Raw genomic sequence first — 19,238 nt, forward strand, 5'->3', positions numbered from 1 at the left:
TTCGATTACCTCATTCTTGCATCGTGTATCTTCAATTAAAAGAAAGAGAGAAAAAAAAAAAAACAAAACCACACAAGAACAAAAGTATGAGACAAAACGAACAAACCAAACGAGGCAGATTCACGAAGTCGGTGATGAATGTTTAATTATCACGAGACATTGACATTAATTACGATCGTCGCGATTATTAGCTGTATAAAACAGAACGTGACGGGTGTTTAACATTAAATGCAGACAGAAAAATTAGAGATCGCGAAGCGAATTAATTTCAGTCACATTTTAAGTAAAAAAATATATTCTATTTATAAAGAATATTTTCGAATCACATGAGAAATATTCGATCGCTTTGGACCTCGTGATTCTGAGTGCAATTTTAAATACATTTTTTAATTAATCCGAAACCGAATTACGTTGCAATTATGAATAAACGTGCTCGTGGAAAAGACACGCACGCGAATCACACGAGGTAGAAATAAATAAGTTTATGTCAGGTAAGATAAAACTCTGAATAAAATGTGGAATATAACCACCTTTTGTCGTGACCGTCACGGAGGGAGGTTTTTCCTTGAATATTTGCAAAAGTGATGTAACGTGCCGTTCAAAGCGCAAGTGTTGTCCACGACATATATTTTTCTTTCTTTCTTTCTTTTTTTTTTTTTTTACACAAGCGTAGCCTCTTGTGCCATTATACCTCCGCGTTCTTGCTCTTTTTAAAGCCCCTCTCAAACGTTTTTCCCTCGACCTAAGAAATGATAAGGGATAACCTAACGAAATATTCACGAGAACGCCAGTTACGTACAAAGACGAAAATGCGAACAGGGCCAAAAGTTCAAGGCTGCTAAGACGCACCTGTCACGTGTAGTTAATAATTCCGTTTCAAACGAGAGAGATGCCCGAAGCGAACAAATCGCCACTCGTGCTGACGTGCTTTATAGGAAGCTTAATGGATCAATAACGCGCGCTAAGAGCACGTCCAAGAAGTTCGGGATCTGTTTTAAAAGCTGACCGTTTTACAATCGATCGACATTCCGCATTTTGTTGACGTCTCACCGCTGGGTCAGCATTCCCTAATCATTAGGGAATGCTGACCCAGCGGTGAGACGTCAATAACTTTAATCATTAAAGTTTAATTAACAATTAATTTAGATTAATACTTGTACAGTGTCCCTGACATAACGAAGGATACTTGGTCGGTGGGTAGATCTCCTAGAGACAAGTGTAAAAATTCCATGTTATTTTGCATTATTTGCACTAATAATAAAGATAGAAATTTCTAAAAATTAAACTTGTAGGGTAAATAGAAGCGCACGGCAAAGTTCGGCTCCTATTTGCCCTACAAGTTTAATTTTTAGAAATTCCTATCTTCATTATTAGTGCAAATAATGCAAAATAACATGGAATTTTTACACTTGTCTCTAGGAGATCTACCCACCCACCAAGTATCCTTCGTTAGTGACAGGGACACCCTGTATAGACATTATTACGAATAAACGTAAAAAGCATTATGTACGTAACACCGAAGCTTGAATACGAGTTCCCGTTTGAATTCACAAACGATTTGAATTCTCACCTTATGCATGAGAAAACTATGATTGTTAGAACGGACCAGCTGCGATATTGATCTCATGTTACAAAGTTGCAAATGTAGTTCTGACGCATGTGACGGATACATGAGAGCACGATGCTATACCTCGAAACATTACCTGAAGTTACTTCGGCGATATTCCCTAAATTTCATCTCTCAATGAATGAGTTCGAAGCGGCGACATATGGCGCGCGCCATACGAATATGATTCCTCTGCGATGCTAACATCTACAATTTACTGAAAACAACACCCGTTGTAACCATAATGAACGATCAGAGCCCGTACAATGTTCCCGGTACATTTATTCCGTTTAAAGTTCATAAATTTTTGGAAATTACATTTTATTGTAAGAAAAAAATTAACTTCGATATTTTTCTTAGCAAATTTTTACTCAAATAAAAAAAATTATTTATCTCAGTTATTGGAAATGTTCCTAACATCGCTTACAAGTAAAGAGCTATAAAAGTTGAAGCAAGCTTCTCACTTTACGTCTCGCGAGTTATCTATATTGAGTCGCAATCAATCTCGATTTACAACCATGAAACTTTAAGAAAAGACTCGGTTAAGTCATTGCATAATATTGCTTTCAAATAGTAATCTAAATAAACGACAATCGCACTTTAGCGTGAAACTTTAGTATCAATAATATCAAAATATTACTATCCTCAGGCATTTTGAAATAATCATATCGATAAATGTGAAACATGTAATATGCATGTACAGTCATTGACAGAAAGGTTGCAACATTTGAAGTTAGGGACACGATTTTAAAAATAGAAATTTGATGTGAACCACTGCATTCGCTTATGCGGCGCTTGATATGTGTGAAGCGCCGCCGCATAAGCGAATGCAGTGGTTTACATCAAATTTTTATTTCTAAAATCGTGTCCCTAACTTCAAGTGTTGCAACCTTTCTGTCAATGACTGTACATCGCTCATTCTGTTAATGAAAATTTGTAATAATCGCCTTTTATCTTCTTACGAAAGGAAAAATAAACGATGGAAGCTTAATGGCGTAATCGACGAGATGTATAATCGGTTTCCCACCTGCAAATGCATTTTCAATTACGATACCGCAACAATCCCCCATGGGGAAGGTTTGATCGAATTTCAGAGATGCTACATGAAATCTAGTATGCAAAAGGCATTAATCGCCTTAGGGCATTACTGTGTTAGGATTTTGTAATTATATGAATTTTTCAGGATTGAAGGATCATTCGCGAATAATGAAAAATGTATGGAGCTGCTGCATTATTCGGTTTTCTTAAATTTAATTTTAGTATAAATAAATGCGCGGTGTACAATCAAAAATTTACTTTGACCCAAAAAAGAAAAATTTGTACACAAATCAATAAGTTCATTGCAGTTTTGCAAAATTCACGATAGTTATTGAGAAAAATTGAATTGTGATTCGAAAGTCGATCGGGCAGCCGCAGTTGCTAAATTAAACGTCAAAATTCAGGCCGGGACGCTCTTGTATTCTGCTGTATCTATAAATTTAATCGTTGCTGCTGGCTGCTGGTGAACTACTTGTCAAAGTTATGAGGCAAATTTTTACAAGGTAGAAAAAGGGATGATGCGTGCACACTCCCATTTTCCCCTGGCAAGCACAAATGCGATTTAAAAGTCAAATTCCGCAACCGCAAACAATGATGAAACGGGACATTAAGTGATAAACGAAAAAGAGAACGGGTGCGATGCGTTTCTCGCTAATAATTCAGAGTAAGAGCTTGCGCGATTAATTTGGTAGATATTACTTGTCGCTTGAGGGAGAACGTCAGACAGCAAAATATCCAGCCGAAAATATCACCTCAACTTGGAGCTTAATGAAGCGTTTTTCCGAGGTACCGAGGTTAATACGTTATCGCGCTTCGAAAATAGAACGAATTGCGAAACAGAATGAAAAATACTCGATAAACGAGACGGGAGTTTCATGTCCGATGAAACAAGTAACTTCGTAATGCATCTGAGCGTGAAAATGTACCGGGGACGACTTCGGTAAAATCAATTCCAAGTATTTCCATTTCCTTGAAAGAACCAGAGTAAAGTCATTGATAACACTTAAAACGGGCGACGCAACACTCAATCGAGCGTGCGATGAGGTATTTGTGTTAGTTAATTAAGTTTCACAAGATTTAAGAAATAGGATTAGCAAGGCACGGAACTTGCTAATGTTCGGGGATAAGTTTCCGAGATGGTTTCACGAAGCCACGTGGCGTACAGAAATTGCCGTTTTTCAAAAGTTCAAACGTCTTAATTCTTCAGCCGTTTAAATATTTCAACGGGAAATCTCCTTGTAATTATCAGCTTTAACGTCCGGAGATCCGAATATCTCGTAACACGAAGGTTACATCCTCGGGATTGTTTACTTAGTATCTCCATTCTGTTCTGTCGTGAGACAAGGCGCGTTGAAGACGAAGGCGGGGGGAGGGGGCGTTGAAAGAGCGTGCTACATATCAATTTCGCGATGTCGCCTGGGATAAGAATTGTAATACGTAATGCAGACACATGTGTACCCTTCGCCATGGGGATCGATATAGCATGGGGAATAGTAGCGGGAAAATAACGTAGCGGCATTATTTGTCGTCGAGCAAATATTACAAGTCACCGGTGGAATCCTCTTTATCTGAGGAAAAAGTAGAAGGAACTGACTGACATCCCAATTTCGCCCGTACCAATTCCGCCTGTAGAGAAATAACTGCTGATCGTTAATTTTAACTTCAATATTAAAATTTATTTATTGTATTCGTGTTTTTCATTCGACGAAATTAAATTAAACGGAAATCAACTATTTTAATCTCTCGCGATGCAAGTTTAAACAAAAATAAATATAATTTGTTTTAAATTTTAATTCGAGATTTATTTGCTCAGTTTATACATATATATAAGCACATATGAAACTCGTGTAAATTTGTAAAAATAAGGTACGCAGGATATTGAGCTCGGGTACGCAGGTTTGCTAAACTCAAATGACTGCGCGGATAGGTCATCCCGGCGGGACTTTCACAGATAGTACGGTATGAGAAATCACTCGTTCTCTCTATTTCCGAGCGCGGGTTTCCGTGTAACGACCGATTCGATAAATGGCGCTTTTCATGCCGTTTGACGGCATGAAACTATGCCGTGACCGCAAAATTAACCACCGCTGGAACTTTCCCGTCTGGCCGACGTGCTAATCTGTTCACGCTAAGTGCATTATCATAATTGAACAGATTCCATACTTCGCGTCGTCGTTAATTTAATCGCCAAATGAACTAAGGACATTTACGGTCACGATTTCGTAGAGAAAATGATCAATCGCTTACAGCAGATCCTGCCACGGGGTGCTTTCAACTGTCCGCGATGGTATCACGAAAGTATCGCGGAAGCTGACTTTATCGAGTTCGATAATGTATACGTCGTGAAATTCGTGAATGAGCAATTGTAGCTCTTATTTTTATTAGAGATAACAGGGTGACGTTTTTAGCGTTACTTTTGCACATTTTCAAAGAAAAGTTTAACGTTGCAAAAGTAAAATCATCAGTGATTCTCTCATGTGCGTAATTTTAAACGTTGAGCTTCAACTACTTTTTGTTTTCAACAGAGGCAAACACAATGTTCTATTTTTTAAAAGTTTAAACTTTTTATTTAAATTATTTATTTAAAAGTTTAAGTATTTGCAAATTCTCTTTTGCATTTTAGTAAAATATTTATAAAGATGCCGTTTAATTCTCACCTTTATCTGCGCATCAAGGCGTAGAAGAATCGATACCGACACTTCTAAAGGTGTATACGATACGCGCGAGATGTACGCGGAAGTTTTCTCTCGAGACTCGCTGCGCTGTATTTTATCTTATAAGAAGGATATAAATAACGTTTGTGATAACAGAGTCGTGCTATAGATACGAAACAATTCGCAGTACTTCGTTTGTTCGCGCAGTCCTGGCCGCGAGCAGCTTCGGGTATTTTCCGCACATTTGAATATGCGTTTTCGATAATTTCCCGAATTGAGCGAAACGGCCCGTGCAAAATTAATTAGTCTGCATTTCCCAACGTTTACTAAACGCGTAAAACGAAACGACGCAGCAGTCCGTGATGCTTTTTGCGGTATATGACCTATACGATGCACCTAGGTCATTCTCGAGACCTCTCGTCCAACCATTATCTTTGAAGAGAATTCTGAACTGCTCGTATACTCGTTCTAGTGCAAAAGCAAACCGATTCTCATACATTAAAAGCTCCATTTCGCATTACTAGAGAAGAGCGTATGTATCCCTTCAACGACAATTCGCAGAAAAGACAAAGCAATTACGATGTCTTAAAACCCCTTTTTTTTATCAGAGGAAATGTTCGCGGAATTAATTTTTGCATGTAAAGAAATTTTAATTGTTGGGGAGAAAGAAATTAGCCACTGAAAAGATAAATATCGATAAAATATAATAAAGCTATTAGCTCTTTTGCTTGGAACATTTTAAAAACCATTCCTTTTTTCGTAATGTTGAATTATTTGAAAAAGCGCTCGATTTCACAGCCAATAATTCATTGTTAGGAATAGAAAGATACGAGAGAAATGCGAATTGCATTGTATAACCAAGGTATTCGACTCGGCTACAAGCGTTTATTGAAGAAAAAAAGAGAAAAAAACCTCGCAGAGTTCATATAATATTCATATTAAATCTGTGAAAAAGCACTCAGTCTTCAACGTGATGCGATTAAGTGATTTAAATCGCACGTGTCGGCGAAACGCGTGAATAAGCAACTGGGTAGTAGGGGCGGTAGTTGTAATATTAAACTTATTGGCGTTACAACAGCTAGCAATCCTAATTCCAATAGATATTTTGCAAATTCGGCCCTTTAGCTGGGAAAAACTTTATTTGCTTTTTTTTTTTTTACAACAGATGACAAAATGAGTTTCCTAACGACGAAATAATAACTGGGTTTTCTAAAAAAGCTCAGAGGTAAATTTCTTCGAAATTGAAATGTATCTTAAATTGAGTCGAGGGATTTGTATTGAAAATATAAACTTACGTTTCATATCGATATCTCGAGCTTTTTTTTTATCTTTGTCTTACTATCAAATATTTAAAAAATATTATAATGTCGCATTTACGTACAACAATGCCTCGCGGCGGTACAAAGCGTGGGCGCGCTAAGTAATAATAAACTACGAGCAGCGCGCTTTGTGAGGACCCGCAAAGTTTTGGAGGCACTGCGCGTTAGTCGACGCCGATCGTTTCCGATATAAAGCGAAATATAAATTCGAAGGGCCCGAGGTCGAGGTAAATCACACAGATACGTTCTTGTTGCCGTGTCTCTCATAATTAGTGCGCGCTGTTATTTGATATTAATTCAGCACGGCTTAGCAACATGGCCCCGGCGGAGTTAGCAGCCGACGCACATAAAAATGCTTTCATTCAAAGGGATTGTCTGTCAGAGACGGTTCTCTTCGCCGTAGTTTGAATCGTGATGAATATCTTTCTGTCCGACGTTATGTAAATAATGTTTTAACGACACGAGAAACGAAAAGAATAAAAATCAGAAGACTTCTTCATTTAAGAAGTCTAAGAATTCGAGAAAGCTCAATTTACTTGAATAAACTGAAATTATTTTCTCTGTGCTTATCGTTGATAGCTAAACGTTATCTTTTTCCGCGCGAAGATAAATTATTCAGCTGATTTCATAAACCCGTGGTGTCAACCGCAACTGCGCCCGCACTCGTTAATCTAAATGAAGTGCGGACAGAAACTAGCATAGAAAGAGCAAAACACGATTAAAGGGTGACCTCACGTAGGTCCGTCTGGCTATTCGTCAGGATGCACGTGTCGGAAGTCAATTAGATACGAGAGCGGAAGTTGGCTCGCGGTGGGGACGACAAGGGCGAAAGACAGCAGGAAAGCCTCATTTCGCGAAACGTGAACGAGTCTCGAGGAAATACGGCCGCTAAGTACACCGTTCGTCCGCCGTAACGCTGTAAATACGACGAGTATTTACACAATGCCCGGGGACGCGGAGCGGTGATTATGGCCACATAGAAAAGTATTTGCGTACGCTCTAGAAGGATATGAGAACGCGTAATGTTGGATGCGGGTGTAAAAAAAAAAAAAAAAGAGGAGAAAAAGAAAAAAGTTACATCTCCATAATCGTTTTACGACCGACGACGATGACGAGTGAGCGCGGTCAGCGTGCTGTCATTAAAACTTATTTATTCAGCTACAAGGATATGAATATTCACGTAGAAAAAGAGTTACCCACGCATATTAGTACGTCCCATAACTCCTTCTTTTCTCTCTGTTTCTCTCTCCCCTCGCTCTCACGGTCTGTCTTTCATATTAATATTAACGGTTCATGTAATCGCTTTTCCATGCCTCCGGCATGTTCCGCGAAAAATTTAAAGAAAAAAGGAAAGTGACAATCGCGTTGAAAATATTTACGCTCAAAGTGAGTTACACGTGTACGCGCGGTTATAACTTTGTTCGTGATATTAATCACACTGTATTAAAAGTTATAAAAAAAAAAAAAAAAAATTGTTTAAGAAAAGAAAACTAATTTTTCCATGCAACAGATAATTGATAATTAAAACGCGACTTTGTGATAGACTTTTTTTTTAACGATGTTTAGCTTACGACGATTTCGTACTACAATGCCTAATGCACGATACAGGGGTAATTTATCGATAAAAGCGGATCTAATTATCCCCCTCGTAAATACCTTACGAACCGCAAAATAGGAGCTTCGTTAGTCTCCTGCAACACACCCGGTCCGTCTATGCACACGTACATTTGCAAACATGACACCGATATGTTTACACGTGACAAATAGTCACGCCACGCAGAGAAAATCAATGATAACGCGAAAGTACCCGTGAGACTTTAAGGATCGACGGAACGACATTCGTTTCTACTCGTAATGGAAAAAAGCTCGCTTGCGTCATTATTTCGCAGGGATTTCCCGCTTTTAGTTATAATTGTTCATTGTTCTTGCGCCACACCGTTCTTCTTCCGTCACTTCCATACAGGTTAAATTTGCTTTCATCGGCAAATTTAACCTGTATGGAAGTGACGGAAGAAGAACGGTGTGGCGCAAGAAAAATAAACAATTCAATCCGAAAAATTTAAAACCAACTATCAAACTTGCAAACTTACCTTTCGTGCCGGTTGTGCAAAAATTACGAGAAAGAGCTCGTTTCGAGAAGATGGTTGACACCAGCGAGCATCATTGGCGAATGCAGTCGTCCTGTCAAGATAACGACCCTAAACATAAATCAAGAATTGTACAAGAATATTTGTTATAACTGTCCCAAAGTGTTACATCCGCCACCACAATGTCCGGACTTAAATCCAATTGAAAATTTATGGGAAGAACTCGATCGTAACATCCGTAGAACACCAATTTTAAATAAAAAAGAATTAAAAGAGCGATTAATAGAAAAATGGCGTACAATTAGCGTTAATTATTTACAAATAATAATTAAAAATATGCCCAAACGATTAAGAGAAGTGTTAAAACAAAAAGGCTATGCCACCAAATATTAATGTTAACTTTAGTTTATAAAAAAAAAATATTTTTTAAACTGTCCGAATACTTTTGTAAGGTACCAAATAAACTTATTTTCATTTATATTATTATTAAACATTAAATACAAAAATTTATTAGACTAGAAATGTAAAACATTGAAGAGAAATATATGTTTTGTAAAAAAAATGATTCAGTCAATTTCTTTTGTACGTTATCCGGATACATCACTATATAGCAAAATTTTATTAGTGTCCGAATACTTTTGGGAGTAACTGTATGTGATAAGATAGAAATTTTGAACTCTTTGCAGGTTTTATCAAAGGAGTCACGTTATAATCTTCATGGAATGTGCGCATCAAATATCGACGAGGAACATGTACCTTTGATACTCATCTTATCGAGAGCAATCTTCGGATAAGGTAAGTAAATCCATTAATTGAAAACAAATAGTTTTCATCGCTATTTTCTTTTTTCAATATTTATCGGATAACCAATTCGGAATGTATTTATCTAAAAATCAAAATGATTAAAAGTCGAAGTGAACATTTCACAAAATGAATTCAAAAGTGAACATTTTGCTATTGACAAAGCCGCAATCAAATAAATATTAATGAACCCCCACTATTGATGAAACTATTACAAATTGTAGTATGATACAGTAGAGTAATTCATACCAAATTAATGCGCATCGGGGTGAATTGTTTACTTCAACATGGCGAAGCTGTTAGTCAATTTGCCGATATAGATCTTCTATTCATACACCGGTTAATCCGATTTTCATTAGCTTGTTGGAGGATAGCTCTGATTAAGGCAACTCGATTAACAGGCGAAAGAGTGAGCCAATTTTCACTCTTGGAAGGACAAGAGGATTACGAGGTTGACGAGATTTAGCGCGCTTATAAACGGCCAAACTCGCTGCGCGCAGCGTCCATCGTTAATTCGATTATCGCCTAATTAGCAGTATCGTTTATAGTTACAGCCGGCAGAGAAAACGATTTATCGGTGGCATCACGACAGCGGGACGGCCGTGTTGTATTTAAGTATTAGTATTTGTGACACTATTACGGAACTGCTATTAAGAGTTTATTGAGTTTCCCTTCGTACTAAATGGCATTCGGTAAACGCAACGTAGCCGCAACGACCGCACGTGGTTTTCCCTTTGCCTCCCTCGCACTTTTCATCTCTGTCTCTTTCTCCCTTCATTTCCCCACTCTTTCTCTCTCTCTCTCTCTCTTTTTCTCTCTCTGTTGAACGCGGAAAAGCAACTAAATTGCGTGCACCGATAGAAAGGTATTCTCTAATAGGTACCTCGAGCAGGCAACGCCACGTCGCCAATAAAATCGTCCGCATACACCAGCTTTATTAGACCGCCGTTGCGATATTACATGCCGATACGTTAACGGTAACGTTCTGTGACATTCGCGCTACAGTTACTTTAACAGCATATTGCATAGTTAATTCCCAACGCTATGCGCGTCGAGCTAACGCGATATTGTTATAATATGAAACGCGGTTTTACGTCAAGAGAGAGAAAAACAATGAAATAACGTAACGTTTGATCTTATAACTTCTATTAAATTATTCTGTCGCGCACTTTGCGCTAGTTAATCAAATTATTTTTGAGGATCGACGGAACGACATTCGTTTCTACTCGTAATGTGGAAAAAGGCTCGCTTGCGTCATTATTTCGAAGGGATTTCCCGCTTTTAGTTATTATTGTTCATTTTTCTTGCGCCACACCGTTCTTCTTCCGTCACTTCCATACAGGTTAAATTTGCTTTCATCGGCAAATTTAACCTGTATGGAAGTGACGGAAGAAGAACGGTGTGGCGCAAGAAAAATAAACAATTCAATCCGAAAAATTTAAAACCAACTATCAAACTTGCAAACTTACCTTTCGTGCCGGTTGTGCAAAAATTACGAGAAAGAGCTCGTTTCGAGAAGATGGTTGACACCAGCGAGCATCATTGGCGAATGCAGTCGTCCTATCAAGATAAATCTCTCACGGTAGTCTTCCGACATGTCCCGCCGGCACTCATCCTCGCTTTAGGTAAACGGGCATCCATTCAAATAGAGATACCGGCGAAATCGCGTACGTATATTAGAAAACCGCGGTACGTCGACCAACGCCGAGACGCGGGGACGCCGAGGAACGAGAAGACAAAGGCGCGGGAGCGTGGGGGGCGCGGGGACGTAAGACCGCGATCACAAATACCGGAATAATGAGCTGATCATGATAATTCGCGGCTACCAAACTCAATGCGATATTCGAATTATTAACGCGGCTTTAACAATCGTTGCATGTTGGTGTAAATGAATGAAATCGTTCCCGAGCTCAACTGAATTTCGTCCAGTGAACGTTGCCACGATGCCGAAATTAAAACGCTCGGAATGTCGGTAAGCATTTTCGTCGCCATATGAAATGTTCATGTGAAAAACATTTCTTGTACATCTCGGGCATTTCCACGCGGCAAAACGGACCTCGGTATTACTTTCCGCCGGATTTATATAAAACTCGAGGTTTTAATTACATCCCCGATATCCCAGATTTCGAAGTTCACCCAAACATTCATAATAAACGACGTCCGATACTTTCGTATCAATTACGCTTTTCGTAAAAATTTCCTAGAATTATTTTTCTCCGATTAATTCCGATAACGAACAAGAACGCACCCTGAATATTTTTCTGACGCAGCATCAAAAATACATTAAGTCTCATTTATCAGTCTGCCGCACGATTTGCAAAAAAAAAAAAAAAAAGAGCAGCTCTCTTTTGAGGATCGACCTGTTTATCTTGCACCCGCGTTTGTAGGCCCGCCACGTCGAAGACATAATTATCGCTGAACTTTTAAATTACAAATTAATTCCTCGTTATATATATAAAGTTACTCATGCAGGGAGATCAAGCTCGGGGCGGCGCGCATTAAGATATCAAAGTGAACGGTGAATTTATCACGTTCTGTAACGTTCGGGGGAAGAAAGGGAGCACAGAAAGATCTCCGATTATATCTGGGGCTGTATACACGACGAGGAAGTTCCATTTGATTGGGGCTTGATTCGTAATCCGGTTTTCGTGCAAACATATATTCCGGTATAAGAGAAAAGACATTAGTTCTCCTTCGCTCACCGGGGAATCTTGCGGCTCCTTCCTGCCCGTTCCGTCATCGCGACGTCCCAGTTGTACGTCGCTTGCTCTTTCTTCTCACCTAGCTGGGTAACGTTGTCGCGATGGTTGCTATGGGGATACCCTTCCGGGCTTTTGTTCGGCATCGAGCAACAGCGTGGCCGATTTTCATTCCTCGGCATTTGATCCTCGTGGCCCCATGCGTCCCTCGTTGCCTTCCACTCGTCACCACGAGCCTTTTGGGACCGCGCGACGTTGAAACGTTATTCATTCGTCAGCGAGATCGCTTCCTGTTCGACCTCGAGGAAAACGTTTTATCTTAGTGTTCCATCTCGCTGGATAAATCAAAAAATTCTGCGAGAGCGAGGACGGCCGCGGATTTTTCGTCGCGCGCTATCGGCACTTCAAATATCTTTTGATTCTTCGTCCGTACAAGATCACATAATAACGTGCGGAATATCTGCAAAAGAAAATATTGCGATAAACGTTATAGCATCGTTTAAATAGAAAATATTTGCGTGGAAAATTGGAAATCTGCTGGCTAGGTCTTTTTTAACTTCTACCAGACATTACGTAGCGCGCGTTATTTTTTTCTCGTACTCCGCACACACATGACCGAAAAGTATTTATTTATATTTGGAAAAAAGTATATTACCTGTGTACGGAAAAATATTAGTAATAAAAATTTACAAAATAATAAAGATTATGTTGACAATCCCGTCGCGGAGATGTTTGAGGGAGATCTTTACTGAACGACACTGTCATATCTTTCATCTTTTAACGCCCACCTGTAGATCGGTATTTCTTCTAGCAATAAGTATCAAGTCTTGGATACAACCGCCTGAGACAAGTGTCCTCGGCACTCGTATTGCTACGTCCATCACGTACGATCGTATCATAAAATGTGATTCCTCGATAAAAGAAATAATCTCGAGTTGCGCACCGCAGACTGAATATGGACCGTTTGTCCTGTTTCACGAGTTACTTTCAATTTGCCTCGAACAACTTGATTTGGTGGAAACCACTATCGCGCGATACATCCAGAAAACGACAGAGCTAACAGAAAATTGAAGAACCGTGTCCGATAACGGGTAGAGAAAATAAACACTTAAAACAGATCCTTGCATGCAAAGGTCTTTCGCGAATCAAGTGAGCTTTCTCGAAAGCAATTATCGTTGACTGTAATGCCAATTTCAATATTAAAATGCTAGCGATGGTCTTAAAATTTTGCCTCGTAAAACTATTTTTCCTTTTCTCGCAATCTATTTTATGTTCCATTTATTCTACATTTTTTATTCGCGACACATTACGTGATTCGTTACATTGCTTTATTTTAAATCATTCAGTGACTGAATTTAATATATGCATTATGTACATTTTTATAATATTAATAGTTTTTAATTCTTTCAAAACTAGAATATTTCTGTAACATCGGTTAAAGTTGAAAATATGTATGAGTGACTGAAACTCCGTCCTCTCTTTAGATACTTGAAAAGTTCATGAAACATACATATCCCAAAAGAGTGAAGAAAAAGTTTAATCAAATACTTGACCGAAAATTTTCACTTCCCTCTCATGTGATCAATTTATGCAATATTTTCCAAAAGGTAACTCTCATCTCTTTTTTAAAATATCAAACATTTTCGTTTAGTAATAATATATATTTTTATAAATCACGTCACTTTGAACAATATTCTTTAAATATTTACTACTCCACACAAACGTCTCCGTGTAAAGCACATATTGATACTTCCATTATCGATTCTCTGTCATTCTCAAATATTTAACTCGATAGAAAGCTTTAACGCGTGGCAGACATGATCGAGTTTACAAAACGTGCACACCGCATCGTCTCGATAAAAGGACATTTTATCATCATTTACGTGGAGAATCGTTTCTATCTCGTAATACGTTTCCACCGTTTCCGAATAAAACTTAAAAAAAAAAAAAGAAAAAAAAAGAATTCGTATTCGTATTTGCGCCCGTTTACATTTTTACGACTCGTTCTGTTGTTTTACTACCACATCGTGTATTTCTCTTATAGATTACCATTGAAGAACGCTCGGTTATTAATTTATTAATAAATTTCTGTTTCTCGAGTAAAGTAATTGGAATTTAAAGGTTACTTTAATACAAAAATTGTTTGAAGTTACGCCTGCTCTGATAAATGAGTGCTATCATGTTACATCATTTACTACACAGCAGCTTTTGAACAAAGAATAATCAAAACAATAACAATATTTTTTTAAGTAAAACAAAAGCTCACAGCTTATTAACTGCAAAAGAGCGTAACAATATCTATGTCAATTATAATATCCGGAACAACTGGGTGAGTGTTGCTCAGGGTACTCTTTGTTCTATTTTTTCTTCCACCTGGAAAAAAAACCTTTCGCGATTTTCATCCCTGGATGAAAGCAGAGAGGATTTATTTTATCTCAAGGATGACTCTCTCGCGTTTTTTTCCCCCCCTCGCACCTCACGCTCTCTCATCTAACCGTTACTGGCCGTCAACTTGCTTCGCAGATGAGCTTTCGAAACGATGCTGGATGAGTTTTCCTTCCGACGAGTTTTGGGGTCGGATTTTATTAAGGTACTTCGCGTGGTCTGCGTCGCGATCTGCGATGCAAGGAAACGAGTCCTTCAATTTGCGCAACTACTGCTTCTCCGAGTCCTCCACGAGTTTGGTTCTTTTTTTTTCTTTTTTTTTTTTTTTTTAGATAAACTTTGCCTCTTTTTATGAAACCGCAATCACGACGATCTTTCACGATATCTTAAGACTTTTTATTATTACTTTCAAGTAAACATCTTAAGTCGTTTCTCGCTATTACGAGAAACGTTACACGCGACATTGTGTTCCAGTGAATGCAATGCCTGAAGAATTATAATCGCATTTAATAAAAATTAAATTAAGGTTGCAGGAAATTCGTAACAAGTACTATAATAAGTGTAAATAATGAATGTATGTTTACGGTGTACAATGACCAAATCGAAAATGCAACAATTGCCGAATGTGCTTTCACATAAAATTTTAAATTATGCAATTCCGTTTCTTGTATCCCATTTGTGTACCGGTTTCTAGTTACGACGCTTCAAATTACACATGCGTGTCGCGTTGCGTAAAATTAAATTCAGGAGTTGAATATGATATCGCGGAATATCTATTGCGCGTTCATAATTTCAGTGTTAACGTGATGCTTGCAGAAATAATTTCACGCGTGTTACATACATACATAAATAAGCGCGCCACACAATCGCAATCCAATAGGTAATAATAACCACAATGAGACAATTTCCTTCAACTTAATTTTGTGGTTGCCCGTACATATTTAAATCATTTTACTTGGCATATTTTCTCACGAAGATACGCGATTTAGCAATAACGAGAAAACGTAAGAACAGCTTTCCACAAAAATTAATTTAATTTTCCGTTCTTAATTCACAGCTCTGTTTCGCTCTACGATCGCATAACACAAGCCATTTTCCGTTCAGTTCCCGCAATCAGCATTATTAACGTTCAATGGATGTTGAAACAGGAAATGTCAAAGCTGTCGTATTAATGACGTTTTGCCGGCCGATAATACAAGCCACACTGTGACGTTAACCGTGTATTATAGCGACGCGAGGTGGTGATCCAGATGGTTTACTTGGCATGCATTGCTACAATAATGTATCTTAAAATCGCGCACCAAAACATACCGGCATTATTTATTCAATAATTTATTAAAAAAATAAAATTAATAAATAAAATTAACGTAAATTGAAAATAACATCTCAATTTCAAAGTACGTTCCGCATTTTTAATTAGCATTGAATATTAATTAAAAGTAATATAAACTAAAAGTGATTTTAAAAAATAAAAGAAATAATATAAAATACTTAAAATAAGAACGAGGCAAAATACGCTAGAAGAGAATTAAGAAAGTATAAGTTTTAATTGAGTGATTTGCGAGTTGCTCACTCTCTAATGCAAAATTTTCGTATTTTCAAAGAAATTTTCCGTCCAAACTTATTGACAATCGATATTAAACCTGAGTTCGTTACTGATGCTCGTTTGTTTGCCGAAGCGAAGTAATTGGGGCAAGTGAATCTCTAATTAGGTCACTTTGTGCATAAGTAAGCCCTATGGCTTTGACAGGGAGATTAATTAATTGTTGTCCGCGCACGTTTCGGGTCCGGCTTTCAAACAAGTTGCAGTTTTTTCAGTCTACGGCAGTTCTGGGCGAAATTGTAATTGCGCTTTACCGAAACGCTCTTTTGTCGTCCATTGAATTACTTCTCTTAATTCGTCTTATACAGGCCGTTAAACTTCGTCGTTAACGACCGGCTGTATTAGCATACGAATGGATTGGAGTTGGTCGACTTGCGATTTCTCTTAATATAAGACTCGCGATAGTCAAGTTTTAACGAGGTAATACTATTATGACACAGTGGGAGTTTCTGGAATGTTATTAATATGGCAAAGCTTGTAGCGAATCGGCCTCGCAGAGAATTATAAGCAGATTATAGACGAAAGTGTGTATTTGAGTGAAATTTGTAGGAGTAAAGTTTGCGAATATTTTACGGGGATGCAGTTCTATCAAGTTTCACTTAATGCACGAGTATCCGATGTGGATGAAACCGGAGGTGAGAAATGCGTATCCAAGTGATGCAGAAATTCTCGCACGTTATTTATAATAATATTTCACATTTTAACAGGTTTTATAATTAAAATCGTATTTCTTTTCATATACGGTGGAAACATGTACGGTTAATATTTAATTTGATACCGTAGCGATCCGGCTGATTGTTAAACAACTGTTAAGACATTTTAATAAACTATGCAGAATATATGTGTATATAATCGCATTACATTTTACATCGTCGCAGCATACGCTATTTATTCATAGCGTTCTTACATTACATTATTATAATTAAACTCCATTGTCAACCTCTTTACAACGCCATCGATTTCCGATAACGCTTGTAAGAAACAGATGTTTGCGTCGGTTAACGTAAAAACGACAAGACTCCTGTAATTAAAAGTGATCATTAATTGCTTCCTTGGCAGTCTTAAGTATCATGCATCTTTTCAGGATACAGCATCATCGAGAGCGCGATGCCTCTCTACATCAACTACTTTACTCTCGGTAGCGGTTCTGTCGAAAAAAAAAAAGTTTGTGTGTGTATGTTTTTTGCAGGTCGGCCAGGTCCTTGCCATGCGATGTCGTTGCAGAGCCCCAGACTTCGACATTACAGGTCGAAACATCAAATCAGATATTCTAAAAAAGTTTTCAGTATGTGCTGTATACAATGAGAAAAAAAAATATGCGGCTCTCTCGCTCTATAGTAATTGTATATATATATTATATTGTATTATTATAATATATATATATTTCTCAAGTTTCTTTATGCATCCACGCTTTTGGAATGACGTTCATCGGCGCTCGCGAAACACGCTGCGGTAACATTTCTATAAACTGGAGGCTGACATCGACTTGTGTGACCTCGACGATTTCGAGCTTTTCATACGTTAGAAGGCGTTTTCACGTTTACTTCGTTCTTAAAGACTACCTCATTCATATTTAAATCTATGCTAATTCGAAACGACGCGAAGATTTAATTTTACATATATTAAAGTGATACATGTCACAGCAATTTTATATAGCGCGAATGTCTTAAAGCTGAAAGTAAAACGCGAAAGAAATTGATTTTTTTTTTTTGGTCTTTATTTTAAATCTTGATGTCGTGCTCGTGATCACAAATTGGTGTTAAGTAGTTCTTTTCTAAATGTGAATGTTTACGATATTTGTTGCAAGATCGTGTTAGATTTTCGTTGTTTCTGAAAAATTCACATTCGCGCTAACGTAATCGGGGGATTCTTCCGCGTGTCTTTATCAAAAGTCGACATAGTCGAGCTTACACGACTGCCATTCCCGTTTTTTAACTATCACACTTGCGTTCTTGTGTCTATTGTACATTGTTAGTGTTGTTCTACTTAGCTACGTTTGTATTATCTTGGGTATCTCGTTAAGTTCTTTCGAAAGTATTTACGAAGTGGGCGAAGTAGACGAAGCGTGGTTTCGCGATGATAACGAAACAGGAGGAGGCTCGCATCTGTATATATCAAATACTTGGCGCGTCTCCGCCTGGTGTACCTCGAACACTTGAAGATAACTTGACGCTTCTCAAGCGTTCTAACCGTTTTGTCGCGAGTTTTATTTTTCCTAGGAAGGGAAACCACGACTTCGACAAATTATCACTTTTAAGCGCTCTGTTGGCATGGCCTGGTTTCACATAACTTTATCGTTGAGAGATGCACCTTCTTCTTCCGTTGAAAGTTCTACCGTCCCGCTCGCGAGCGGACGTCGCGAATTATCTTGCCGGCTTAAATCGAGACCGTGCGCTTCTTCTTTTGCAGAACCATGACGGCGATCTGCTTTGTGTGCAACCTGCCGATCCTGAGCCACCAGGTCGGGCTGATATGGCAGGGCGGCAATGGCTGGGACGACCTCGTAAGAGAGCAAGTGGAGGAGTCTACTCTGAGGCAACGTCTGGGTATGCATGGACACGCTTTCAGCTCGTAACCCGAATTTTTCGCACGAAAGCACATTATGGAAATTCGTTGGTTTTCTCATGCAAAAGTGCTTTGAATTCATTTACGTGAGGATTGTAATGGGCTATGTATGCGCTTTACGGAAATATTAAAGTCAGAAGTTAATGGTGCTTATATTCGTTTCTGCCCTTTCTTTCGAGTAAAATGCAATTTTTGAACATTAAAAAAAAAGAAATAAGAAGTTTTAATACAAAAGAGTAATGTTTTAAGCACAAAGAAATTTAATTGTGCATTTGATATGTTTCTCATATTTTTCTTTCCCGCGTTTCTCAGTTATGTATGCAAAATGCTATATGCACAAAGTAATATTCGTTATTTACGATCTGTTTCATTAAAGATACAAAAAGTCTCATTAAACTCCCGTTATTATTACATCAGATGTTCTACAGTGATTCGATAACAAGACGCTATTGTCTTACAATTTATTGAACAGCAACCCCTT

General features: G+C 38.1%; 1 protein-coding gene across 4 annotated transcripts in view; it reads left to right on the top strand.

Annotated features, from left to right (window-relative positions):
- The window catches only part of Rsh (Rap GTPase activating protein radish), a 108,665-nt gene that overhangs the window by 55,992 nt on the left and 33,435 nt on the right, over nucleotides 1–19,238 (top strand). For 3 of the 4 annotated variants that reach the window (XM_070663072.1, XM_070663076.1, XM_070663075.1), the window contains exon 5: nucleotides 18,602–18,738. In XM_070663072.1, coding sequence (XP_070519173.1) covers nucleotides 18,606–18,738 — 133 coding nt within the window. In that variant the 5' untranslated portion in view covers nucleotides 18,602–18,605. Of the gene's footprint in view, nucleotides 1–12,656; nucleotides 18,739–19,238 lie in introns of those variants that run through there. The other variant, XM_070663073.1, reaches the window with a different exon arrangement.

Source organism: Cardiocondyla obscurior, linkage group LG11 (assembly GCF_019399895.1).
Source record: "Cardiocondyla obscurior isolate alpha-2009 linkage group LG11, Cobs3.1, whole genome shotgun sequence".
Lineage (NCBI taxonomy): Eukaryota > Metazoa > Arthropoda > Insecta > Hymenoptera > Formicidae > Cardiocondyla > Cardiocondyla obscurior.